The sequence below is a fragment of the Medicago sativa genome, chromosome 7, assembly GCF_051527215.1.
Source record: "Medicago sativa cultivar Bolivia chromosome 7, Bolivia_mono, whole genome shotgun sequence".
NCBI lineage: Eukaryota > Viridiplantae > Streptophyta > Magnoliopsida > Fabales > Fabaceae > Medicago > Medicago sativa.
In genome coordinates, this window is record NC_140755.1 from 89,032,972 (window position 1) to 89,060,462 (window position 27,491).

At 29.6% G+C, this 27,491-nt stretch overlaps 2 protein-coding genes and 1 long non-coding RNA gene across 4 annotated transcripts; 2 read left to right on the forward strand and 1 right to left on the reverse strand.

Annotated features, from left to right (window-relative positions):
• Positions 1-694: 694 nt before the first annotated feature.
• Positions 695-2,817, reverse strand: LOC146909944 (uncharacterized). 2 transcript variants are annotated; one of them, XM_085724076.1, is made up of 4 exons: positions 2,376-2,817; positions 2,071-2,129; positions 1,632-1,690; positions 695-1,539 (listed from the first exon to the last, which is right to left on the reverse strand). In XM_085724076.1, the coding sequence occupies exons 1-4, from the start codon at positions 2,667-2,669 to the stop codon at positions 932-934; spliced, it is 1,020 nt and encodes a 339-aa protein (XP_085580202.1). In that variant the 5' UTR covers positions 2,670-2,817; the 3' UTR covers positions 695-931. The 2 variants fall into 2 exon arrangements, with proteins under 2 accessions (XP_085580202.1, XP_085580201.1); XM_085724075.1 differs by having other exon boundaries at positions 1,632-1,696; positions 2,376-2,805.
• A 4,735-nt stretch (positions 2,818-7,552) lies between these two features.
• On the forward strand, positions 7,553-9,067 carry LOC146909945 (uncharacterized). Its single transcript, XR_015018408.1, has 2 exons — positions 7,553-7,652; positions 7,767-9,067. It is a non-coding gene; the product is annotated as an uncharacterized LOC146909945 (long non-coding RNA).
• Positions 9,068-21,381: 12,314 nt separating this feature from the next.
• Positions 21,382-22,515, forward strand: LOC146909946 (EPIDERMAL PATTERNING FACTOR-like protein 2). The gene is made up of 3 exons (XM_085730663.1): positions 21,382-21,728; positions 21,821-21,855; positions 22,103-22,515. Exons 1-3 carry the CDS (start codon positions 21,617-21,619, stop codon positions 22,346-22,348), a joined length of 393 nt encoding a protein of 130 aa, XP_085586789.1. The 5' UTR covers positions 21,382-21,616; the 3' UTR covers positions 22,349-22,515.
• Positions 22,516-27,491: the final 4,976 nt, after the last annotated feature.

A 27,491-nucleotide genomic window follows, 5' to 3' on the forward strand; every position in this document is an offset into this window, starting at 1 on the left:
CAATACTCTAACTAAATGATTATCAAACCAGTTTGAAAACCCAAGGCCATAACCTCATCGAATGGATTGTAAATCTTGTCACTAAGCCAAAGCCTTACCACCACCATCACGGATAATTCCATTCACCGTCTCATACTTTTGAGCTAGCACCTTTAACCACAAACCATTCTCATCCGACCTCAATGTCTCCAGCACCACTTTCCTAATAACGCTAAATTATATTCCTTAACATGCCTCACAATCACCCCACCCCTCCCCTTTAAAAAAAAATATTTAAAGAGAGATTTGATTAAGGAAATAATACATGATGAAGCCTTGAAGAAAGAAAGAAAATAAGCCAAGAGGGAAGACAAGGATGACTTAAGGAGAACAAAGTGACCATCCATCGATAGGTTACAACATTTCCAACCAAATAAACAACTTTTGATTCTATCAACCAAGGGTTTCCAAAAGGATAATTGTCAAGGGTTGCCTCCAATCGGTAAAAAATTAATTAGTAAAATTATAAATTCAAAAGATTCTTATAAAAATGACAAGAAAATTTCTCAAGAGGTCTTGTCATATATTTAGTGATGGAAGAAGTATAATATTTATTTCAAATTATTGGATGTATTTATTATTTATTTCAAATATCAACAATATAAATTTGTCTTACCTCAAAAAAAAAATTTGTCTTGAAATATGATGAAAAAAATTAATATTAAATGCATATATATAACTCAATAGTAATTAGTACTTAGAGGTCTTAGGTTCAATACATATATATAACTCAATAACACCGTACCAAAATAAAGCACAAGCTTAACTTGAATATATAGGACATTAGTACTTAGTAGTGACAATACTAGCACCAAAATAATAGAAATTCTTAAAAACTCTTTAAATTAACCTCAAATACATGTAATGATAATTTTGTTGTAATCTTTCGGTCTTACTTGTTATTCTCATTGACTACAACCTTGTTGTCTGTCTGTCCCAATAAGCTGCTCATAGATCGGGCTTTAACCATTCCAAGCTTCATTCTTTTCTTTGCAATTATTAGTGGCTTCTTCTCATCATCATTATCCAACTTATCATCATTCCCATAAATGGTTTTCTTTTCAAGCATTTCAAGATCAGAATTAGAGGATAAAGCACTATCAACAACATTGTTTGATGCAGTAGTAGTAGCAGAAAATCCAATATTAGATCTATTTCTAACACTTGTCATACTTCTCAACCTTCCTTTCCCTAAATGATGCTCACAAAGTGAATAACCAACAAGTGTTTGTTGACAACACCTCCATCCTCTTCCATTAACACGACTGCACCTTGAACCTTCCATCAGTGCACTTCCCCTTTTTGTCACCTTCTTTATATTCACTTTTGTTTCACTTTCTTCATCTTCATCATCTTTCCCCAGAGAACACTTCTTATTCATCTTGGTGTTCATCTTAGCCTTCACTTTCTTACTATCATTACTCTCCATACCATTACTCTCGAACCTTCCTTTCCTTTTCTTTATGGGAATAGCTTTCTCTCCCTCACACCATCTCCCATCTACATATATACATATAAACTTTAATTCTAACACACCATTCTCATAAACAATATACATATACATGGAATAACGTAGTAGTAATTTTTGTTACCTTGTTCAGAAGAGCTTGATGATGGCAAGACTTGAGAAACAACCAAGATGTCTCCATTGCTAATGCTAAGTAGACCCAAAAAGACCAAAAATCACATGCATTAACGAAATTTAGAACATAGGAGAATATTATTGAATGACATGAAGATAATAAATATGAGTGTAACATTATTGTTGAGGAACAAAGGGCAGTATATAGATGGGGACCAGTTATAACTAGTAGTGCACTTCAAGTGCAAAATGGTAGCTACCATTTTAGAGATAAGAAAGATGGGCTTAATTTGGTTACTTAAAACAACTTCAACAGTAATATTTTCCATTGCTATATTTTTGAATAAAAAAACTAATACATTTTTCTTTTTCGAAGCTGGTTAATTAAACTAGAACTTTTTTACTATTTCATGAAAAAATAAGATACAAAAAGTTTCAGCTATTCTAACCTGATATGATTACTTTTGTTATCTCCACTCTCTTTCTCTTCTCCTCTAACTTTCTCATCCTGCAAAATCAAATCAACCATACCAAAATACATGGATACAATATAAGAACCCTTTCTGGGTGTGAAATTATTTTATTTTATTTTTGAGAAGAAAAAAAAATTAAATAAATTTGACACCAAGGGGTAACCACTTGCAAGAGATTGGACAAAGTGCACTTGTAAAAACCCAAATCAGAAACAATTAAACAAAAGATGTTTTTTTAAATAAATAAGAATAATAAAATCAAAATGGTTTTTTTGACTTACCAAAGGATCTAGCTTGTTGAGCTGTTTGTGTACCCCACTTTCCTCAAGACCAGATGGATAATCATAGCCGTTGTTTAGTTTCCCGATCAGTGGGAGTGTTTGATCAGACGGCTGATAACGATCCAAGCTCAAACAAGCTGAAACATGTTGTTGTGATTGTGAAGAACAAGGTTTTGGTCCCTCACCAAGTTGCACCACCATCGGTGACTGGTTCATCATGTGGGGATCTGAGAGATGCAAAGGTGAAAAAGACTCAGAAGAAGAGAAAAGAACTTGTCTCTTACGGATCCTCATGGGTGCAAGATTGAAAGAAAAAGTTTGAAACTTCTGCACCAAACTCACGAGATTCACTCTCTAAAAATGAATAAAAGACTTTGTTTAGAAGATAAAGGATCTTTTGGTTTTGAGATTGTAAGAGAGAAAAAAACAAGATTGAAAATTACTCCATCCGTTCCTTTATAATTGTCACTTTTGCATAAAATTTTTGTTTCTAATTAACTGTCGTTTTCAAAGTTCAAAGTATCATTAAACGTAGTTTTACCTATATTACCCCTAAATATTTATTTCAGAGAGAGAAATGTATGAAATGAAGTATTAAATGATTAAGGTTATTATAGGAAAAAGATAAATTGTTGTATCAAAAATAGTAAAAGTATTCGTTGTCTTGGTTTGTGTAAAAAGTCAAAATGTGACAATTAAAAAGTAACAGATGAAGTATTATTAGATGAGTAAACTCATCTAGTGGTCTACTATATGGGCAAGACCCAGAAAAAAAGTTAGTATATGCTTTAAATTTATCTCATTTTTATGTGTCTATATATTGATTACTTTCTCTCTCTAACTTTTATTTGTTGCACCACAGAAAAAGGAAGGAGTTTGTATGGGTGAGAGATGGCCCGTGTGAAGAGTTTTTGGGAGGAGTAAGCACGTGTAAGAGTGGGGACTTGGAAAGACGGTAACCGGTGGAAGAGAGAGACAGAAAGTGACAGAGTACGACGAAGTTGGGAGGTTGGAAGAAAGCGTTAGAATAAAAAATTGATTAAATAGACAATTACCTCTGAAATTGTAGGTAACGTCAATTGCCTCTTTGACGTTAACAGAACTTTAATTATCTCTTGAAATTGCATAAGGTTAATCAATTTAACCCCCTGTAAAATTCTTCTTTAGTCAACATGACGTTTTGCAAATTCATGCTGAAGTTAACTCTACAATATTACACTCCAATATAAATATTACAATCTAATATTACAATTAACATTTGGATCCTTTATTACAATTCAATATTTTAGATAACAAAAAGCAAAAGAAAGTCTATATAACCACTTTGTAATACTCCCTCCGTTTCAAAATGAGTGTCACTTTAGCAAAAAAAAATGTTTCAAAATGAATGTCACTTTCAGTTTCCAATGCAATAATAACTTTTTCTTTTCAATTGTACCCTCCAATTAATACTCTGCACACTACTTCCAAAGTATTACTTTTAAAACTAACCAATAGTTAATAAGGATAATTTGGTAAAATAATCATTCTCTTTCTTTTAATCATTGCATTTCTTAATATGTGTGTAAACACCTAAAACGACACTCATTTTGAAACGGATGGAGTACTTTATTAGATGTGAAAATTCAAACTAATACTCCCTCCGTCCCTTAATGCAACCCCCCTTTACATTTTTCACATTTCTTAAGAAAAGTTGTCGGTGTAATTAATGTGTCTGTTTTGTGTATTAATATTACCAAATTGTCCTTTGTTTGTATGTGTATTAAATTTGACTATTCATATTTCAAGACAAGTTATTAGTATTAATGAGGGGTATGTTTAGGAAAAAAGTAATAAATGCATCTAGTAATTTGAAAAGGGGGTTACATTTAGGGACAAAAATAAAATCAAATGGGTGGTTACATTAAGGGACGGAGGGAGTACTTCGTTTGTGAATACAATGAGCACATGACAATCAACATAAGCATTACCATCTGGAGCCTAACAATACTTGGCAATATTGATGTGTTTGACACCTATTTTGGGAGTCATAAGCTAGAATTTCAATTCAACAATGTTTTGATAGAAAAAGAAGCGGTTCAAAATACTTATTAGGTAGGATTGCATACATGGATACAAAACGGGATTAGTCAGTTATATTATGACTATACTTTGCAGTGTTCTTATGATGTGTTAGACATATGATTATTATGTTATTAAGATTAAGATACAGTTATTATGTTATTAGGCAACAGTTACTATTAAGAAGTTATTGAATAAATAGGTAAATCAAATGAAAAATCGGTATGCATTTTATTTGGGACTGGATATTGGTTTGGGAGAGACCAAACTCTCGAATTCTTGGAGGGAGAGACCCAAGACTCTCAATTTTCTAGGGAACCCATTGTATCCTATATTCCTATTGTATCCTCAATAAAAGTAAGTTAGTTTTGTTATATGTATATGTTTGGTACCAATTTCTATCATGATAATTCAGAGAATGCGTCTTAAATAAATTAAATATTAAAGCTAACTGTTAATTGTTTGCCTTTAATATCTTTTGAGTCAAGTATAAGAAAAAAAATATAAATTTTCAAGTTCAAAGGGCATTTTGCACATGAGTGCAAAACTTCACGGGGTATTTGCAAAATGTCATGTTGACTAACATAAAAAATTGACGGATGGGGTAAATTGATTAACGTTGTGTAATTTCAAGGGATAATTGAAATTTAATTAATGTCAAGGAGTAATTGACGAAACTTACAATTTTAGAGTAATTGTCTATTTACTCATACAAAATTACACTTAGTAATATTAAAAAAGAAAAGAAAAATTAAAAAAGAAAAGAAAAAAAGAAAAGAATTAAGATAAGTAAGGGAAAAGATGATCAATGATAAGTGAAGAAAGTGGGTGATGTTATCGTTTGATTATAGGGTTAATATGTCTTTACCCCCCTGTAATATAGGCGAGTTCCGGTTTTCCCCCTGTAAAAAAGATTCTTTCGATTCCAACCCTGTAATATAAAGATTCCGTCGAAAACCCCCCTGAGCACATTTGAGACCCCCCAGCTGATGACGTGGCATGACGTGGCGCGCTGAGTCACCCTTGTCTGATGACGTGGCATGACGTGGCTTGCTGACTGTATAATTAATTTTATTTTTTATTTTTTTATAGGGTACACGTGGCATTTGTAATATTTTTATTTCTTTACCCCCCTGTAATTTAGGCGAGTTCCAGTTTTACCCCCTGTAAAAATTTTAAAAATAAAAAATAAAATCTGGAAAATTTAAAAAATATTTATTTTTTTAAAAAAAATGCTGGAAAATTAATAAAAATTGAAAATAATTAAAAAATACAAAAAAAATTTAAAAAAATTAAAAATCTGGAAAAAAAATGCTGGAACGATTTTTGGGTCCTCCAAATCTTTATCACTAAAGTTTGGATTTTTTTTTTTGAAATTTAGAAGATATTTAAAAATACTGGAATTTAATTTTCAAAATAAAAAAGTTTAGATTTTTTTGCGAAGTTCAAAAGACAATGGAAGAGCAACTTGAGGTACTCACTTTTTAAATTTTAATGTCTCTTAAATAAAACACTTTTTAAATTTTTTTTAAGTAAAAAGAAAAATACATTAAAAAAAAAGAGAGAGATACAGAGACTGGGGGGACATAAAACCTAACCCAATTAAAACCCAAAACGGGCATACATCATTATAAATCAGACCAAGCGAAACAGTCCTAAAATATCCTAACAAAAATTCACTAATCATGAGCATAACATAGCGAACCCGCGTACGGGGATGAAACCAGATTACAAAAAAAATATGAATAGTGAACATTTGCCAAAAACAATTAGGATTTAATTTTAGCGAATGGATTGATTGTAATTGGATTTTAAAAAAATATATATCCAGATTTTTAAAATTTTAAATATTTTCTAGTTTTTTTATTTCGCAAAAAATCTAAACTTTTTTATTTTGAAAATTAAATTTCAGTATTTTTAAATATCTTCTAAATTTAAAAAAAATCCAAACTTTTTTACAATTTTTTAAATTTCGAAAAAAATCTAAATGTCTTTTCTGCTTTTTTATTTTATTTTTCGAAAAAAATAATCTGATTTTTTTGTTATTTTTAAAATTTAAAATAAAATCAATCTTTTATTTTTTTAAAAAAAATCTGATTTTTTGTTATTTTTAAAAGATTTTCAGTTTTTAATTTTTATTATTAAAATGATTTAATGATGTGGTATGTATATACACACATGTCATGCGAAATTTTTTTTCCAGATTTTTAATTTTTTTAATTTTTTGTATTTTTTAATTATTTTTAATTTTTATTAATTTTCCAGAATTTTTTAAAAAAATAATTTTTTTTTGAAAATTTTCCAGATTTTATTTTTTATTTTTAAATTTTTTACAGGGGGTAAAACTGGAACTCGCTTAAATTACAGGGGGGTAAAGAAATAAAAATATTACAAATGCCACGTGTACCCTTTAAAAAAAATAAAAAATAAAATTAATTATACAGTCAGCAAGCCACGTCAGCAGACAAGGGTGACTCAGCGCGCCACGTCATCAGCTGGGGGGTCTCAAATGTGCTCAGGGGGGTTTTCGACGGAATCTTTATATTACAGGGTTGGAATCGAAAGAATCTTTTTTACAGGGGGGAAAACCGGAACTCGCCTATATTACAGGGGGGTAAAGACATATTAACCCTTGATTATATATGCTTTTAAGATGGGGAATGTGGGTCCCGCAACTCGACTATCCTTAATGCCAACATTAACCTTAATTCAACTTTCCCTCATGGGTGACGACCTTTTCCAACTTGTAGTATCCTGCCTTACCATGCACCGTATAAAAGAACTCCGTGAATCCATTATAAATTGGACAAAATTATTCATGTGGTCTGTTGACTTAATTCACACAAAAGGTACATGTTTAACTCAGTATTAGTTTTTTTTAATATGAGTTTTTTTATCATGCGAAAAATGTAATAATACGTATAAATAAGATGGGAAGAAGAATTAATATTACAATAATACTTAGAGAAAGAGAGATAATATTACAAGGAAAATGCTATTTATAACGGCCAACTTGCTAGACGAAAGAGATGAATTGATCGTGGCCATTCATTTTATCTCCACACTGCTGAATGTATTGTGCTAGGTCCCATTATTTTGTTCCAATCATCATACTTACCTAACTGTGAAGTCTTCTAACTTTGGACTTGGAAGAACATTGGAGCAACATGCAAGTAGAGTTTCTGAACGAGAGACTCATCAGTTTCCACTGTTGAGGTAATTCTTAGATGTGCTTATCATATGGGATCAGATCATCAATTTCTTTGATTTTGACATTGTGAAATTAGATGATATCAAATTTGATTGCTTTATGGTGATGTTTGACTACAGTGAAAGTGAGTATGACAAGAGGGGACAAGATTCAGTATCAGCTATGTGGCATTCCCTTTGACGAAAGCTACTCTGCATTTTAAGTGTTCGATGAAAGGATCACTAGAATTTACACGAGGCTTTGTTGATGGCAAGTCCCATTCTTATTTTATTCTCTATGAATTTCTTAAATTTACAAATCTCTTGAACTTTTGACATGAATTTATATATTTGTTATAAATTGTTTTGATGTGGGGAGTATTAATATGATCACAAGAGATGAATTTTCTTTTATTTTCTATGAGATTTCTTTATGTATTTTCCATATTAATAATCTCCACAAAGCATTTTGTACAAAATCCATATTATGAAATTTAATGTTATCCAGAAAAAAAAATAGTCGACTGTGATATACCTATACTTAGTCTACTTCCAATTTTAAGATTGCTATATGCTCTAATAATTAGAGTCTAATTTCTCTCTAAATATATTATGGAGTGTAGTTCCATGAACACCTCAAATAACCCTCTAATTGAAGATACTACTATAGTAAGATGAGTATAGATTGCTATCTATATCTATAAACAATTGAGAGTCCTCCAGTGAAAAACTGTTGTATATAATTTGATGGTGTGGTTCTTCATTGATTTGCATGCTGCGACCTCTTGAAATCAATCAGTTTGCCAAAATAATCATTTGTTTGTGTAGTTAAGCATCCCGTTGGAACTTACCAATTCCAATTTGAAACCACGTCAAGAATAGTTAGTTGGCCTTTGTTTTAAATCAGGGAGTGCACATCATTATTTGAAGTTAATATATGTCTTTTTCATATTGAAAAGAATAAAAAGTAGAGGCAATATATGTATGATTGTTGCAATTTTGAACTTTGTATCAAATGTAAGCTTTTGAGATGCTCTTTAATTATGCTTTTACTATAAATAATGCATCAAATGTAAGATTTCTACTCTTATAAATCCAGTTAATGTATTTCAATCCATTGTAGCATTCATTTCGAATTTTTTACTGTTAAAATAAAATTTTCAATTTCTTCTCTCTCACTCTCTCTCATTGCCACTAACTCGAGCCCACCAAAGCCTTTCCTCATATTCCAGTGCAACCGATGTAGGAACTGTCTGGCTTATGATATCATCTGAGAGATTTATCCAGAAATAGAAGAACAAATGTTCGTATATCTAGCTCTTTTCCTTTGATTGTTGTATGCTTCTTAGTCTTTGCCCTGCCTATTTTGCATTGAAAGACATTTATTGTCACTTTGCTGCATTGAAAGACAAAGGTCTGTAAAATCTCATTGGTCATTTTGCTACTATTGATTTTTATGTCCATTAAGCAAATGTTTTATAAGGATGTTATGTGTTCGCACTTAACAATAAGATTTGAGCTTTTGGTTTCTGTATTTTGTTCACACTGGTTTGCGTCTTGCATTTTTGTTTATATGTTTCTAACTATAATTAAGGAAATTGTTCATATAAATAATTGTTGAGTTTCATTTGGTTTGTTTTGTTTTGTTTTTTTTCATTGAGCAATATAACTGTTGCTTATCTCAGTTTTTTTTAACACACCATTTTGTATCACTTGATGGTCTAAGTCATAACTTAATGTTGTGCAGATGAAACCTTAGGATATAGCATTCATAAGTTAGATGATGCATGTGCTTTAGAAGTGGTTAGGGAAACATAAATAGGACTTTAGACAGGGTCTTCAGTTTAGTGTTGATATAGTGTTCTTGAAACTTTTCACAATTTAAAGAAAAGGTCTAATTTCGTTCATATATAATGTCTACACATAGTCATTCATGTTCCCATAGGCTTTGGCATTGTTTCTTTTTCAATTTCTGATATTTGGATTTTTCAAATTGGAGATTTTGGTTTGGGAAAATTATAATTAAGTGTATAGCATTGGGAAAATTGCAAGGCTTTGGAAATGGTGGTCTGTTTAGCAAGAAAGGAACAGGTGTTTGTTTCATAATATTGTCCTTTCAGCTGAGTAGGTTGTTGAGAATGTTGGCATGACGGTTGTTTTTTGGTGGTACAATAGACCACCATTTGCAGCGGTCGCAAAGCGTCTTTCATTCTGCTCTTTGCTTTGGTCTACAAGTGCTTTGCTACATAATACAAGTTTTTAATTAATTTTTTTATACAGAATACAAGTTTTTAGTTTATGTTTTAGCTGTCTGTTTGCATTTTTGAGCCATGCTGGATTTTCAGCTTAGGTGGGTGTGGTTTGGCCTTTAAAGATAGTTTGTTTTGGTTTGTTTTCTTTTGCGTGGCTTCTTTTGGTCTTTGTCTTCCTTTTGTATCTGTGAATATTTTCCACTAATGTTCAATAGCTTGGAGCAATATGATAGCTATGAATATGGTAGCTTAATGTTGGAGACAAAAAGAAGACTAAGTTTTGAGCAAGTAAAAGCCTTATAACAGAGCGCTCAAGCTGGACAACAAGCTAGAGCATGTGTGATATCAGAGATTTTGGTGTTCTCAAGTACAGTTTTGATGTTCTTAAGTTTGATTATAGTAATATATATATATATATATATATATATATATATATATATATATATATATATATATATATCACTTTGATTGCACAAACAAATAACCCACTTGGAATCCATTATTTATGTGATAACCTTCAACTAAAATTACTACATCAATATGGTATGTACATGGTGGTATCGTGATGACTGAAGCAATGAATTAAATTTATCATATTGAAGCTAGAAACCAGACAGATTTTTTATTTCAATTTAGTTTTAATTATATAGTAACGTAAAGAAACAAATAATCGATAGCTAAACACAAGGCTAAATATGATTAAGATTATGTTTTGTCCCTGTGGCTGTGTCCTTATTTTAAGCTTATTTTAAAGATAATTGTATTCTTAAATATAAGTCCCTATTTTTTTTCTTTTCGAACAAGAATATTAGCCCCTATTTAACGCATTATGCGTGTTGATTTTTTTTCCTTTATATATACAAATTCATCTTAAATATGATAAGGTAAAGATAAACACATTAATAGCCAAAGAGTATTTTAGAAAGATCTACGTACATATAAAATAGTTACATTAAATTCAACGATGGTTATTTTATTATAGGAGACTAAAGAAGAGGTACTTATAATTGTGATGAGGGGAACAATTTGCAAGTTGTCCCGATAGTCATATAAATGCTAGAATAATGCACTTATAGCAACATGCATATATTAATGCACTTATAGCAAATATGGTCCCCAAAGTCACGATATTTTTTTGCATTTCACTATTTTACACATGTTAAAGGTGTGATGATTTTTGTCGAAAAAAATTTGTTAATGAAAAAAGTGAAAGGCGATTTAACGCAATTACTCATAATTATTGATGTATTTTTATTATTGATGTACTTCCTTCGATTTTATATATGCACAAAAAGTCAAATATATTTGTTCTAAATTTGAATAGAATACATTTGACTTTTTGTTTATGTATAAAATTGGAGAGTATATTTTTGTATATTTATATACACTTCATAAACAATTAATGAAACAATATCACCAACCTTATAATTTTTATGGATCTATGTGATGCTTGGGTCAAGGTTATGTCAAGAAATAATATTGGTGGCAAAGTTTTCATCAATAGATTATATTTTATACCAATTGATGCCAAATGATATTTTATCATCAATACAAATATATAATAAAATATATTAGTCTATATTTTATACCAATTGATGTCAAATTATATTTTATCATCAATACAAAATTTATAAAATATTATTTACATTGATTCAGTTATAACCAACTGACTTATTAATATAGAAAGGGAATAATAATTGTAACTTAAACGCGTAGGTGTAAGCTGGTACTTTTTATAAGTACAATTCTTCGCTTTCTTGTCGAAATTTTTCGTAAAGTTAGCACTGCTCATATAATACGTAGAGAAAGAGAGCTCATGAATGTTTCGCGAAACACGAATTGCTCAATCAAAATTCTTCTTTTAGCTGAACTAGTATTTGAACCCGTGCGATGCACGGGAAGTTGATTATTTCATTGATTAATAAATGTGGTAGTTGACCATGAAATGAAATTATAGTTGTTGAGCATGAGTTAATACTTTCAAAAGACGACGATAACAACATCAACGAAACATTATCCCACTAAGTGGGGTTGACTACATAGATCGAAATATGTCATATTGTTCTATCATAAACCGTATTTAGATTCAATTCTTTAATCTATAAATTTTTCTCAATAGTTTCTCTTATAGTTCTTCTAGGTCTTCCAATACCTCATGTAATATGACTATCTTCTAGTTTCTCTTATAGTTCTTCTAGGTCTTCCAATACCTCATGTAATATGACTATCTTCTATTTGATCTATTCTTCTTACTATAGAATCTACATGTTTTCTCTCTACATGTCCAAACTACCTAAACCTATTTTCCACAATATTTATACTATAGGTGTTACCCCAACAATCTTACAATATTACCATTTCTAATCTTAGCTCATCTAGTCTTACCACACATCCAACACAACATTTCCATCCCCACACACTTACTTTATTCTCGTGTTGGTTCTTAACCGCCAATACTCTGTTCCATAAAACATCGTTGTTCTGACAACTGTCTGGTAATTTTTCACTTTAACTTAAACGGCACGTTTGTATCACAAAAAACACATGTGGCTCTTCTCCATTTCAACCATCAAATTGAATACAATGATTTACATCTGCTTTTATTTCTCTGTTATTTTGTACTATAAACCCAATAATTTTTTGTTGAAATAATGAACCCAAGATATTTAAAATGTGTAACTTGTTTGATATGATCTCCAACTTTCATCTTTAAGGTCGAACTACTTCATCTTTTGCTGAAATTACATTACATATACTATGTCTTGCTTCTACTCAAACAAAAGTCTTACGCTTCTAAGACTTGTCTCGAAGTCTCCAACTTCCTATTCAATTCCACCCTTGATTGTCCAATTAAGACTACATCTTCTACAAAACCCATAAATCTTGGTGCTAGCTATTGAATTTGTTTTGTAAGTACATCCAAAAGTAATGTAAAAAGATAAGGGATCAGGGTTGACCCTTAGTCCAATTCTTGTTATGAAAAAAATTATTGTTAATGCTCCCAAAAGACAAATAATAAAACCCCTGAAGAAATTTAGACTTCAGCATTATTTGTTCCAAAAAGTTGTCTAAGAGACTTTTATAAATAAGATACGCGATTATTTTCTAAAATATAAAAACCAGCAAAAAATAAGGAATGAAATTTGCAACAACTTTTTTTGCTCCAAAAAGCTGTCTAAGAAACTTAAGAACTTTTATAAATAAGATAAGATACGCGATCATTTTCTAGAAATATTAAGAAAAACAAAAAATTAGGAAGGAAATGAGCAACAACCTTTTTTGCTCTAAAAAGTTGTCTAAGAGACTTGAGAACTTTTATAAATAAGATTCGCGATCATTTTCTAAAAAAATAGAGAGACAGCAAAAAATTAGGAAAGAAATGTGCAACAACTTTTTTGGTTCCAAAAAGTTGTTTAAGAGATTTAAGAACTTTTATAAATAAGATACGCAATCATTTTCTAAAAAATAGAAAAACAACAAAAAATTAGTAAGGAAATGTGGAACATTTTTGCCTCCAAAAAGTTGTTTAAGAGATTTAAGAACTTTTATAAATAAGATACGCGATCATTTTCAAAAAATAGAAAAACAACAAAAAATTAGGAAGGAAATGTGGAACAACTTTTTTGCCATCCGAAAAAGTTGTCTATGAGACTTAAGAACTTTTATAACTAAGATACACGGTGCTTTGTGGTATGGTATGCATGGCGGTTATAATTGAATACAAAACACTCAAAATAATTTCGGCTTCGATTTTTCGCAATATATATCATTTGCCTAATACTTAAGGATTTCTCGCACGGTAATGATACATATAGCTAAAATAATTCACGATTCGTTTCACTAGTGATATTTGGCATATTAGTGTCCCTTAGATTTCAATTTTTTCACCACCGCTTCATTAAACAAAAATATATAAAACCAGCCTCCTATGATTTTCGGCCGGGCCAAAATTTGATTGGGCAACATGCTTTTCGGGACAAGATCGGGATAAAAACTATTATAGATATGTAGCATTACTCATTCTCGCAAAGCCATCACAATTTAGCATCACTACTTGCACTTTTTTCGCCAATTTCAGAATTAAATTGGTCAAAGCAGTTTTGCCATTTCCCTTCTAAACTAAAAAATGCTTCGATAGATTTAATGATAAAGAGTTTCTCAATATATAGCATTTTTATTACTATTATTTGGCGAGATATAGTTTCTTAAGGCAACAACATAATTCACTAATTTATTTAAGAGGAAGGACGAGTCATTTTTGGAGTGTTAGTGAGGGTAAGTCACTCCTACCTTACACCCTCCGGTCACAAATATAAGCAAAAATTTTGCTTTTTAGGTTCATTCAATAAATGATGTATGTGGTCTATTTAATAGTCAACATGCATCATTTACTGAATGAATCTAAAAAGTATTTTTGCATATATTTGTGACCGGAGGGTGGACGTCAATAACCTCCTCTCTTTTCTCAATAGAGTGTTGCTAAATGGCACGAAAGACTTTGTCCCACGAATCGCATGACTTGTTATTTAAACACAATTTGCTTTCGTTAATTATTGATTCCTTGCTCGTTTACTAATGAAGTAATGCTATTATTTACGATAGAAACCCTGTTGGAATCTCCACGTGGCAGCCATGTATTGCTAACCATACTAGGGATGACAAAATGGGTTGGACCCATCGGATTGATCCGTTTAACTCGTATTTTTTAGTGGGGTTGATTGATATTTTGAACCCGTCAATAGTAGGTTGTCTGTCTGGCCTAACCCGCTACAAAACGGGGTGGTGAGAGATTGGCCAATGGGGTTGAAATAAAAATAAAAACTCTCCTTTTCACTTCTTTTTATTTATAAGTCACGGCCAATTTTTCAATTTTCTCCTCCATATAGTGGAGAAAACAAATTCATTTAATTTTATCACTTTTGTTTCATGATTTTTAGCCTCATATTGTTAATAGTTAGTCTATTGGTAACTTAAGTTTTTATTTTGAATGTCTTACGGATTTATTGTAGATTTTTAGATAATGTAATTTATATGTTTGAATGATAATTTCCATTTTTTAGTGGAGTCATTAGTTGTATATTTTGATTTCCTTAAATTGGATTTAAATTTTATACATTTTTACATTGTTTTTGTGAAGTTTTTGATTAATATTTTTTTAAAAAAAAAATAAAAAATTTGCCCGTTTCAACCCGTCAACCCTCCGATCCACCGTAAATCGGAGGCGGGCGGGTGATATTTTCAACCCTACATCTCTAGTTGGCCCGCTCCATCCCTTTTTAGACAGAATATTGACGGGGCAATACGGAACAGGTTGACTCGTTTTGACATCCCTAAACCATACACTAATAGGTGACTATATGCCAATCATCGATTGATAACCATACATGGAAGATTATATGCCAAAATACAGAGAAAAATAAATACAACGACAACAATAAAAATGTTCATGCAATTTTAACGAACCGTTTGTTGTCGTGCACTTAAGTGTTTTCCTTCTAATTTTTTTTTTCCTTTTATGATGACAAATATATTTCATTTTAAGAATAATGTTTGTATTACAAGTTTGATTGAAATAAAAAAAAAATGTAGAACTAGCATAAATGATTGACACCCCTTGCAAGTTTAAGAACAACAAGGTTTACTATTGTCTCCCTTAAAGTATGTGCAAACATGGTTTTTTTGGAAGAGTAATCCATGAGTCCTTGATCATAAACATATTTAAAGAGAGAAAAATGTACCTAAATACTACTATCTTCGTCCTTATAATGTAGGACTTGTTCATTAAACTATGTGAATTAAGGAAATTAACAGTGGTTTTATATTTGGCAAGAATTGTTGTTTTTAAAAGTCTATCGTTCCCTTCTCTCAAAAAAAAAAAAACTATCGTTCAAGAGTGAGAATAAGTTTATGTACTTCATTATATTATTTATTTTTAGGGTTTAGGAAATAATTATAAAAGTCAAAAATTCAAATAGTCTTATAAAATGGACAAGAATTTTTTTAAAGAAGTACTCATGTCCTATTTTTAGGAATGGAGATAGTATAGTATATTATTTCAAAGAGCGATGCTATATATCGCGACGGGCCAGCTCGCAAATTTCCCGAATCCAGTTTGTTTTCTTAACTTCATTTGTTTTCTATATTTTTTTTAAGAGCTTTTTGTTTGTTAAATAGAAAAACAAAACAAGGGACCAAGTGTGTCCTCAAAAACAGATACCCACCGCCACCGTCATGTTACTAAAACCGCAATACCAAGCACCTTAAGAACCACACCCATTGCTCACTCCATTGCAAGAATGTGATGATATATCATCAGATTGACCCAGTAAGATTCAGCTTCATAAACAATGATAGCAGTTCGGACTGATCTAGTTAGAAAACAAGCATGTTTTGCAGGTCATGGGCTTCAATGGAACCATCGGCGGTGACTCGTTGAGTTGAAGTTGCCGTGATCTTGTGGACGTAGAAGGCGAGAAATAATATTAGAGAGACCATACTCATCATTTGAAGAGAGAAACCGAATGAATTAAGTAATGCAAGCCGGTGCTGTGTCTTTCGTAAAAAGTGTTTCGTTATATTAAGCATTCTCCTATTTCAAATTATTAATTGATTTATATTATTTATTCCAAATATAATTCTATTTAGGTTTGAGTAAGTTTTTTGTCCCTACAAAACTATAACTTTGATTTTTTCCGTCCTCATAAAAAAGTGACATGTTTGTGTAGTTATAAAAAAAATAATCAGCATGCGGTGTTAGTCCATGCTAAGTTTAAATATGCTTGATCATACTTAAACTTTTTAAATTTTTGAATGAATTTTTTGCAAAAATGCTCAAAACAGTAGAAAAAGTTCATCCCCAAAAAATAAGCTAAGTCTGATTTCAAGGTTCAAATTTTCATTAATTTTTTATTGAATTATATTTTGGTGTTATAAAAAATTCATATATAATTAATTTGATGTTATTTTTTTTGTAATAGAACTTTATATGTATAGTGTTAGATTTGTGAACATTTTCCAACTGTAATGACGGGGACAGTGGACCTGTTCATGTTGGTCGCAGACTGGGGAGGTAAACTACAAAACTTACGGCTGGAGAATTTCAACGTACCACTTGAAGATGAATGTTGATACCTATCAGATATTTTTAGAGAAACGCTAACAAAACTCTTATTTTTACATCTTCTTTAACATCCATTCATTTATTGGATGAAAAATATGTATCATACTGCTTTATGTGAAAACTCGTTTTTAAAGTGTAAGACTCGTATTGATTTCACATCTGATAAATAAATGAGTATTAAAGCGGGTGTGTTTCTAACACTACACTTGAGTCGTATGTGTTGTCAAATGAAACATGTTCCACCTTAAGAAATCATGATGTGTTCGGAATATGTGACGCACTATTTCCGAGTCATATCGCCTTCTTGTCCAACACATACTATAAAGAAAAAGGATGACTAGTACAGGAAATAAGGCATAACAGTATTGATATCAGAATTGTGTATTTTCTTATTCATGTAAAATCTTATATATACAAGCATACAAGAATATTACGTAATAATGACTAGCCTATAATATGATTACAATATAAAAACTATTAAATACATTACATGAGTCAACTTGTGTACAAGGAATCTGTCATGATGTGCTTCTTTAATTCCATAATATGCATTTATATGTCAATGATCACTAGTGTTGACCATATTCCATGATATACTCTCGACACATACTTTCCAACTTCTACTAAAATCAATTGTTGCTGCATTTTTGTGTAAGGACCTCTAGCTCTGATACACACCCAATTCATTGCAGGTGAAAGATGATTTGATAAGTATTTCAAGCCCTATAAATCTGGGTGGCACATGAAAGATTATCTTTGTTTGATCTTTCAACACAGCCAATATGAGTCTTAGTACTAACTATGTTATACTTTGCAAATTCATTAAATACTTTCTCTCTTCTTCATTTAAACGGAATATATAAGAAGAATGATCTTCTAAAATATACGCTGAATCATGTGATTGTGAGTGCCACACGAACACGAACAAATCCATCTTTAGCCATTCTCTTTTGTACTGATCTGAGTTTGAATGGGCATTTACTCCTTTTAGAACAACTTATCGTTGAACTTGATTTTAGTTTATATACTTTCCACCTCTTTCATAACCCAATTACTTGTTTTTCAATCGTTTGTGCCCAATTAACAACACCCACGAGTAGAAAATATATACAAAATACAATTGAGTCAATAACTCAACATATATTTATTTATAAATTAATAAACTTATATAATATCAATTAATCTTAAAAATACCTAATCAGTTGTTAATTCATCACTAAAATTTATAGGTATATTCGATGCATCGGACATTTCAGCATCAATTTCATCTTTATCTTTGTGCAACTTCATCTTTACTTGGTTCAATTTGAAAGCATATGTTGTTTCAAAATTATACTGAATTAAATTTAAAAATAAATTATATAATGTATGTTTAAATTAATATTATAAATAATTTGAAAAATACATATATTTCAAAAAAAATTGAAGATTTTTTTTCCTGTAACTTGTGAATTCCTAAAATAATTTATTTTTAAAAAATTTGGAATACAAAATGACTTTGTCTAACATATACTAGCAAAATGATCTTACATCATATATACACAAATCTCATTTAAGTCACATCATATCTCTTTTCTTTTTTTTTTTTGAGGAAAAGTAATGTCATATATATCTTAATTTAATAGTGGAATTTACTGGACCGACAGTGAAAACTAGTTTGTGCATGATACAAATATATCTCATTTCTTCTTTTTCTTTTTGAGTAAAGACATGTCTCACTTATGCACCATATAGTTAGTTAATGCAAAATATTTAAGCTTTTAATCTTTTAGGAAAAAAACCATTTAAAAAATATTTATTTTATCCCTCAAAAAATATTTATTTTATAATCAATGAAAATTAAACAAAGTTATTTTATTGTATTTTTTTATTAAGTAGCAAAACTCACATTTTTAAGGTGAATAAGTGGGGGGTCTGATTTTCAAAACCCAACTCCTACATATATAATGCAATGTCCCTACAATTGAACTAAACTTATTCTACTATCTTTACTAATTAATTTAGATCGATTTCAAAAAAAAGCAATTTACATATGGAAAATAAAATCGATAAAAACATACATCACCATTTCTACATCTAGGATAGATCTATCCAATTAAGTTTTTTAAAGGGTCGTCCTAACTAGTGTCTAGGACACTAGTTAAAAAAAGGCTTAATAGCACTTTTGGCCCCCTATGTTTGTCAAAATTGCGATTTCGGCCCCCTATCTTTGAAAACTACAAAACCGCCCCTTATGTTTCGGTTTCGTTGCACTTTTGGCCCCCATGGTCAATTTTGACCTGGTCCACGCTGACATGGCATCCACATCACTTATGTGGGGGGCCAAAATTGCAACTTTTGCAAACATAGGGGGCCAAAAGTGCTATTAAGAATATTTTTTATTTTTTTAATTCATTTTCTCCTTTTTTTTCATTTTTTTGTTTTGAAAAAATTTAAAAAAAGAGGGAAAATTAATAAAAATCGAAAATAATGAAAAAATTTAAAAAAATTTGGAAAAAATTAATAAGAATAAAAAAAAAATCTGGAAAAAAAATTTCGCATTTTTTTCATTTTTTTTGTTTTGAAAAAATAAAAAAAAGAGGGAAAATTAATAAAAATCGAAAATAATGAAAAAAATACTGAAAAAATTTAAAAAAAATTGAAAAAATTAATAAGAATGAAAACAAAAATCTGGAAAAAAAATTTCGCATCACATGTGTGTATATACATACCAATTCATTAAATCATTTTAATAATAAAAAAACATTAAAAACTGAAAATCTTTTAAAAATAACAAAAAATCCGATTATCTTTTAACAAAATAAAAGATTTATTTTTTCTAAAATTTTAAAAATAACAAAAAATCAAATTATTTTTTTCGAAAAATAAAAGAAAAAAGCAGAAAAGACATTTAGATTTTTTTTCGAAATTTAAAAAATTAGAAAAAAGTTCGGATTTTTTACAAAATTTAGAAGATATTTAAAAATACTGGAATTTAATTTTCAAATTAAAAAAAGTTTAGATTTTTTTGCGAAATAAAAAACTGGAAATCTCGATATATATTTTTTTTAAAATCCAATTACAATAGAAAAATTAAATTTTAAAAATCATATAATCTGAAGAAAAAAATTGATTTTAGTTTAATTAAAAATTTAGGAAACAAATATGTGAAGCTTGAATTACATAGGAATATTTTTGTAAAAAGAATTATTAATGCGTGTAAAATTTTAAAAAGTGTCTTATTTAGGAGACATTAAAATTTAAAAAGTGAGTACCTCAAGTTGCTCTTCCAATCTCTTTTGAACTAAAATTGATTTTTTTTCTTCAGATTATATGATTTTTAAAATTTAATTTTCATATTGTAATTGGATTTTAAAAAATATATATCTAGATTTTTAAAATTTTAAATATTTTCCAGTTTTTTATTTCGCAAAAAAATCTAAACTTTTATTTTTTTAAAAAGATAATCTGATTTTTTGTTATTTTTAAAAGATTTTCAGTTTTTAATGTTTTTTATTATTAAAATGATTTAATGATGTGGTATGTATATACACACATGTGATGCGAAATTTTTTTTCCAGATTTTTGTTTTCATTCTTATTAATTTTTCCAATTTTTTTAAATTTTTTCAGTATTTTTTACATTATTTTCGATTTTTATTAATTTTCCCCGTTTTTTTTAATTTTTTCAAAACAAAAAAAATGAAAAAAATGCGAAATTTTTTTTACAGATTTTTTTTATTCTTATTAATTTTCCAATTTTTTTAAAATTCTTTCAGTATTTTTTTCATTATTTTCGATTTTTATTAATTTTCCCTCTTTTTTAAAATTTTTTCAAAACAAAAAAATGAAAAAAAAAGAGAAAATGAATTAAAAAAATAAAAAATATTCTTAATAACACTTTTGGCCCCCTATGTTTGCAAAAGTTGCGATTTTGGCCCCCCACATAAGTGATGTGGATGCCATGTCAGCGTGGACCAGGTCAAAATTGACCATGGGGGCCAAAAGTGCAACGAAACCGAAACATAAGGGGCGGTTTTGTAGTTTTCAAAGATAGAGGGCCTTAATCGCAATTTTGGCAAACATAGGGGGCCAAAAGTGCTATTAAGCCTTAAATTTATTATGAAACAAACCAATAAATTGTTTATGCTCTTGTACCAAAAAAAAAAAATTTGTTTATGCTCTTGCAAAGCTGGATACATATTTTGTCCTTGTGAGCTTAGCTCAGTTCGTAGGGACAATACATAATATATGCAAGGTCTCAAACCTCGGCCACAAAAAAAAAGCGGATACATATTTTACCATGAGACCCTTTAGTCAAAATATGTGTGTATATATATATTCCCTTTTGCAATTATTATTATTGTACATATAATATATAGTTTTGGATTATTGTTTGGATAGAGGCTCGTCAACCAAAGGAGAGGTGTTTCCCTTTTCAGCTGCATTTTTCTCTTTTGTCCTTCTATGTTCCATCACTTCAACATAAAAGCCTATTTTTTTTTACCAATATATTGCTTCTTCCTACTTTCTATAGTGTCATTCAGTTTGTGCTATTTTGCTTCATCTTTTACAATCAGTCCCTTCACTTCTCAGATTCTCCCTTTCTTGAACACCTTTCTCTAAAGAATTCTCCCTCAAATGAGGAATGAATATCATCATGTCATTTATGGTCAAAGATTCAGTTTCATTACCATTTCTCTTCTCTTTCTCATAGTTTCAAGCTTGACACAAAAGGGACTTGTAACTGAAGGTAACATGAACAATTTGTAGATCTTCCAACTTATAACTCTTACTTCAACTAACATTTTCTTTTGTTTTTCTCTTCTTCTTCTGCTCTTACAGGTAGAAAGACTTTGAACCAACATGGTTTTCACCAGGTAAATTTTGTTTACATTTAAAAAATATTTCCCTGCCTCTTCTAAATTCTTATAACTTTTTTTTTAATTAATTATTTTTCTCATTTGAGGTTGTAAAATCAAACTTTAAGCACTAAGCTGACATCTAGTCAAACTCTTACCACTGAGTTGACAAACTCTTACCACTGAGCCGACAACTCGTTTACTCAGTCTTTTCTAATTAAGATGAGTGATGTAGGAAGAATTTAATTTATGTTGATTTGTGCAGACAATAGGTGATAACAAGGTGATGGTGAGGAAGCAGATAGGATCAAGGCCACCAAAATGTGATACAAGGTGCAGATTCTGTGGTCACTGCGAGGCTATTCAAGTTCCAGCAAATCCTCGAGCAATGACAGGAAAGATCAACCCTTCAACTCTGTCTGCAGTTGCTTATGCTAGGAGGCAAGATAATTCCAACTATAAACCTATGAGTTGGAAATGCAAATGTGGGAACATTATTTTCAACCCTTGATTTGATTTGTTCCATAATGTAGCTCATTTAGATGATCAAGGATGTTAATCAATTTGTCATGTCTGTATATCAATATAGTAGCTATATATTTTTAGCTCTTCCCTATTTTTACCTAGCTACCAGTGTAAATTGATGGTCATTTGATTGAAACTTTGTTTAAATTTGAAGTTATGTTGCTTATAAAAAAAATATTTGAAGTTAAGTAAATAAATAAAGGCTTAATAGCACTTTTGGCCCCCTATGTTTGTCAAAATTGCGATTTCGGCCCCCTATCTTTGAAAACTACAAAACCGCCCCTTATGTTTCGGTTTCGTTGCACTTTTGGCCCCCATGGTCAATTTTGACCTGGTCCACGCTGACATGGCATCCACATCACTTACGTGGGGGGCCAAAATTGCAACTTTTGCAAACATAGGGGGCCAAAAGTGCTATTAAGAATATTTTTTATTTTTTTAATTCATTTTCTCCTTTTTTTTCATTTTTTTGTTTTGAAAAAATTTAAAAAAAGAGGGAAAATTAATAAAAATCGAAAATAATGAAAAAATTTAAAAAAATTAATAAGAATGAAAAAAAAATCTGGAAAAAAAATTTCGCATTTTTTTCATTTTTTTTGTTTTGAAAAAATAAAAAAAAAGAGGGAAAATTAATAAAAATCGAAAATAATGAAAAAAATACTGAAAAAATTTAAAAAAAATTGAAAAAAATTTAAAAAAAATTGAAAAAATTAATAAGAATGAAAACAAAAATCTGGAAAAAAAATTTCGCATCACATGTGTGTATATACATACCAATTCATTAAATCATTTTAATAATAAAAAAACATTAAAAACTGAAAATCTTTTAAAAATAACAAAAAATCCGATTATCTTTTAACAAAATAAAAGATTTATTTTTTCTAAAATTTTAAAAATAACAAAAAATCAAATTATTTTTTTCGAAAAATAAAAGAAAAAAGCAGAAAAGACATTTAGATTTTTTTTCGAAATTTAAAAAATTAGAAAAAAGTTCGGATTTTTTACAAAATTTAGAAGATATTTAAAAATACTGGAATTTAATTTTCAAATTAAAAAAAGTTTAGATTTTTTTGCGAAATAAAAAACTGGAAATCTCGATATATATTTTTTTTAAAATCCAATTACAATAGAAAAATTAAATTTTAAAAATCATATAATCTGAAGAAAAAAATTGATTTTAGTTTAATTAAAAATTTAGGAAACAAATATGTGAAGCTTGAATTACATAGGAATATTTTTGTAAAAAGAATTATTAATGCGTGTAAAATTTTAAAAAGTGTCTTATTTAGGAGACATTAAAATTTAAAAAGTGAGTACCTCAAGTTGCTCTTCCAATCTCTTTTGAACTAAAATTGATTTTTTTTCTTCAGATTATATGATTTTTAAAATTTAATTTTCATATTGTAATTGGATTTTAAAAAATATATATCTAGATTTTTAAAATTTTAAATATTTTCCAGTTTTTTATTTCGCAAAAAAATCTAAACTTTTATTTTTTTAAAAAGATAATCTGATTTTTTGTTATTTTTAAAAGATTTTCAGTTTTTAATGTTTTTTATTATTAAAATGATTTAATGATGTGGTATGTATATACACACATGTGATGCGAAATTTTTTTTCCAGATTTTTGTTTTCATTCTTATTAATTTTTCCAATTTTTTTAAATTTTTTCAGTATTTTTTACATTATTTTCGATTTTTATTAATTTTCCCCGTTTTTTTTAATTTTTTCAAAACAAAAAAAATGAAAAAAATGCGAATTTTTTTTACAGATTTTTTTTATTCTTATTAATTTTCCAATTTTTTTAAAATTTTTTCAGTATTTTTTTCATTATTTTCGATTTTTATTAATTTTCCCTCTTTTTTAAAATTTTTTCAAAACAAAAAAATGAAAAAAAAAGAGAAAATGAATTAAAAAAATAAAAAATATTCTTAATAACACTTTTGGCCCCCTATGTTTGCAAAAGTTGCGATTTTGGCCCCCCACATAAGTGATGTGGATGCCATGTCAGCGTGGACCAGGTCAAAATTGACCATGGGGGCCAAAAGTGCAACGAAACCGAAACATAAGGGGCGGTTTTGTAGTTTTCAAAGATAGAGGGCCTTAATCGCAATTTTGGCAAACATAGGGGGCCAAAAGTGCTATTAAGCCTTAAAAAAAACAAATCAAGAGTTTTACTACATAAGTTATTTCAAAATATTTTCATTATATTTATTTACTTAATTAATTGGTGTCTCAGGAACACTTGTTGACATTTGCCTTTTTAAAAGGGTCCAAAAGATACAAGGATACCACTTGTTTAACCCCATCATATAACACTCTAATTATTAACTTTTACATTTAACGATGAATATGAATTGAGGAGTTCAACTGGTATGAATGAAAAAATTAACGTCATTGATGAGCTAAAGTTCAAACCCTTACGAAAAGAAGAAGAAAAAAAAGTAGTAACAGTTAGCATTAATACTAACATGTGCAATATTGCACGTGTTAAAACAATTAAATGTAAAAACTTTTTATTGAAAAGCAACAATTAATTACTAAAAAGATTTTGTTAACGAAACCAAAAATAATAGTTTTACATTGGAAATTTCAATTTTCAAACTTTTAAAAAGTTGAATTCATCACTTTTTACCACTTTCCAACATAGTAATATTTATATTGTTCTCTTAACCAATGCCCTAATGACACTCTTTAGCATTTCCCTTACTAAAAAAATGTACATATTTAATATTAAATGCACAAATTTCAATGTAAATTTATTTTTTTAAAACTTATTAACATGTGCAAATTTGCACATGATAGAAAAATCTTAATACTAAAAACATATATGTGATATAAAATCAAATGAATGATTTATATTTACTATTGTAAAAAAAATTATTATTAGTTTTTTTTTTTTGTCTGCAAGGGATAAGTCTAATAGCAATCTTCCTAGGTTACGAAAAGGCACATTGACTTCAAGAAAACCACGAAAGAAAATGAAGAATCTGCAGGCCATCGAGGTAGTAAAAAGAAATTGTAGCATATATATTAATCACTTGTCTTTCCATCAAGACTTGAATCTTGAAACTTACAGCAGTTTGTACAGCATTATCTTTTATATTTGTTTTGTTGATTTTGTTGTGAAATCACTAAGAAATTTGTTTCGTACAAACACAAGCATTCACTAAAGAAGTAAAAAGAAACATCCCTAAAAAAATAAATTATAAAGAAACAAAAAATACTACTAAAAAATTGATTGTGGTTCGATAAATCATACTTATATCTACAGTTTCTTAACACAATATTTCAAAGTGCAGATTGTTGGTTAATCACCAAAAGTAAGTTTTTGTAGAAGCGGAAGCGCCTTATATCTATAATCTCTTAACACAATACTTGGAAGTGCAGATCGTTGGTTAATCACCAAAAGTAAGTTTTTGTAGAAGCGGAAGCACCTCTTAAAAGAGAAGTGTAAATAGTAAATACAACTTAAAACTTGATTTTGTTTTGTTACTTCATGCATACATCAATAATCTCTCAAAGAAATATTTTAGGGTTAAATATGTTTTTGGTCCCTATAAATATACCAACTTTTCGTTTTAGTCCCTCTAAAATTTTCCTTCAACTTTTAGTCCCTATAAAATTTTCAATCAATACTTTTGGTCCTTATTTTTAAGTAATTTTTTGTATTTTTTAATGAAATTGTGCAGAAATGTATAGAATATTGTAAAAATCACTCCCAAAAATAATTAGAATTTTTTAACAAAACATGAATTAAATATGAATTTTTTACCGCCAAAAATATAAAAATTCATATTAAATTCATGTTTTGGTCAAAAATTCTAATTTTTTTTGGGAGAGATCCTTATAATATTATACATTTTTCTGCAAAATTTGATTTAAAAATATGAATTCTACATATGAGTTTACTTTAAAATAGGGACCAAAAGTAGTGATTGAAAATTTTTTAGGGACTAAAAGTTGAAGGAAAATTTTAGAGGGACTAAAATGAAAAGTTGGTATATTTATAGGGACCAAAAACATATTTAACCCAATATTTTATTACTCAACATGCAATTTCTAAAAGTAAAAAATTGTAAATAATGGTGATATATGTACACCTCCGCGTGTCAAACCCCAATCTACACCCTTACATGACATCGGGGCAATTTGTCTATTTGTAAAAAATGAGGGGGCAATTATGTAAACTTTCTCACCTTCTCTCTCTTCCTTCACTTGTCTCTCCTGATTTCCATTCCTTCACCTTTTCTTCCTTCACCCTCACTGACCACAGCCGACAACATATCTTAACCGTATTTTTATACTCCCTGCTCCTTTTTTTTATTTCTCTCTTCTCTCATCTCTCACTCAGTGATCCTTTCATCTTTCCCTCCCTATGTGATCCTCTCATCCCTTCATCACCTCCGACCACCACCCTCCGTCCACCACCTTTGTTCTCCCACTCTGTCTACACCCTCTACGTCCACCACACCTTGTGTTCGTCCTTTCCCACCCTCCTTTCAAATCTTCGGCGGATCTCACCCTTTCAAATTTCCCATGTTCTCAACAGTTCATCTGTGATTTTAACTCTGTCTCGTGTCAACCTTCATCGCATCTCTTTAACCACCGACCACCGCGGCCAGTACCTATCTGTCAATGGCTGTTTTTTCGGGTACATACTTTTTAGAGAAGAAGAAAGACACGCTGACAAGACAGTAGATGAAATAACCGGTTTGAAGAGACGGTGAGGAGCCCGAGGTAATTCCGGTGGACGGTGGTCGGTGATGGTGAAGAGAGAAAGCTCACGGGGAAGGTTTTGAGGAGAGAGAAGAGAGAATGCAGAGTCTGAGGAGAGAATGGAAGGCTTTGGTGGGACTAGGATGAGTCATAATACAATTTAAAATAAAATGTTACATGTGGGTGTATATAAGGGATAAAAAAGGGTGTCTATGGATAATTATTCAATTGCAAAACCTCTTATACAATTTTTGTTGGGACAAAATTGCAAACCATCTCAACTACATTTGGAATTTTTTATGTTGGGATGTGTTAGATGTGAGTTAAAGCCCACTTTTTTTTGGAAGAGCTGAGGTTAAGAAACTTATAAATGAGAGGATACATAAAATCAATGCCTTAAGATTTTGGAT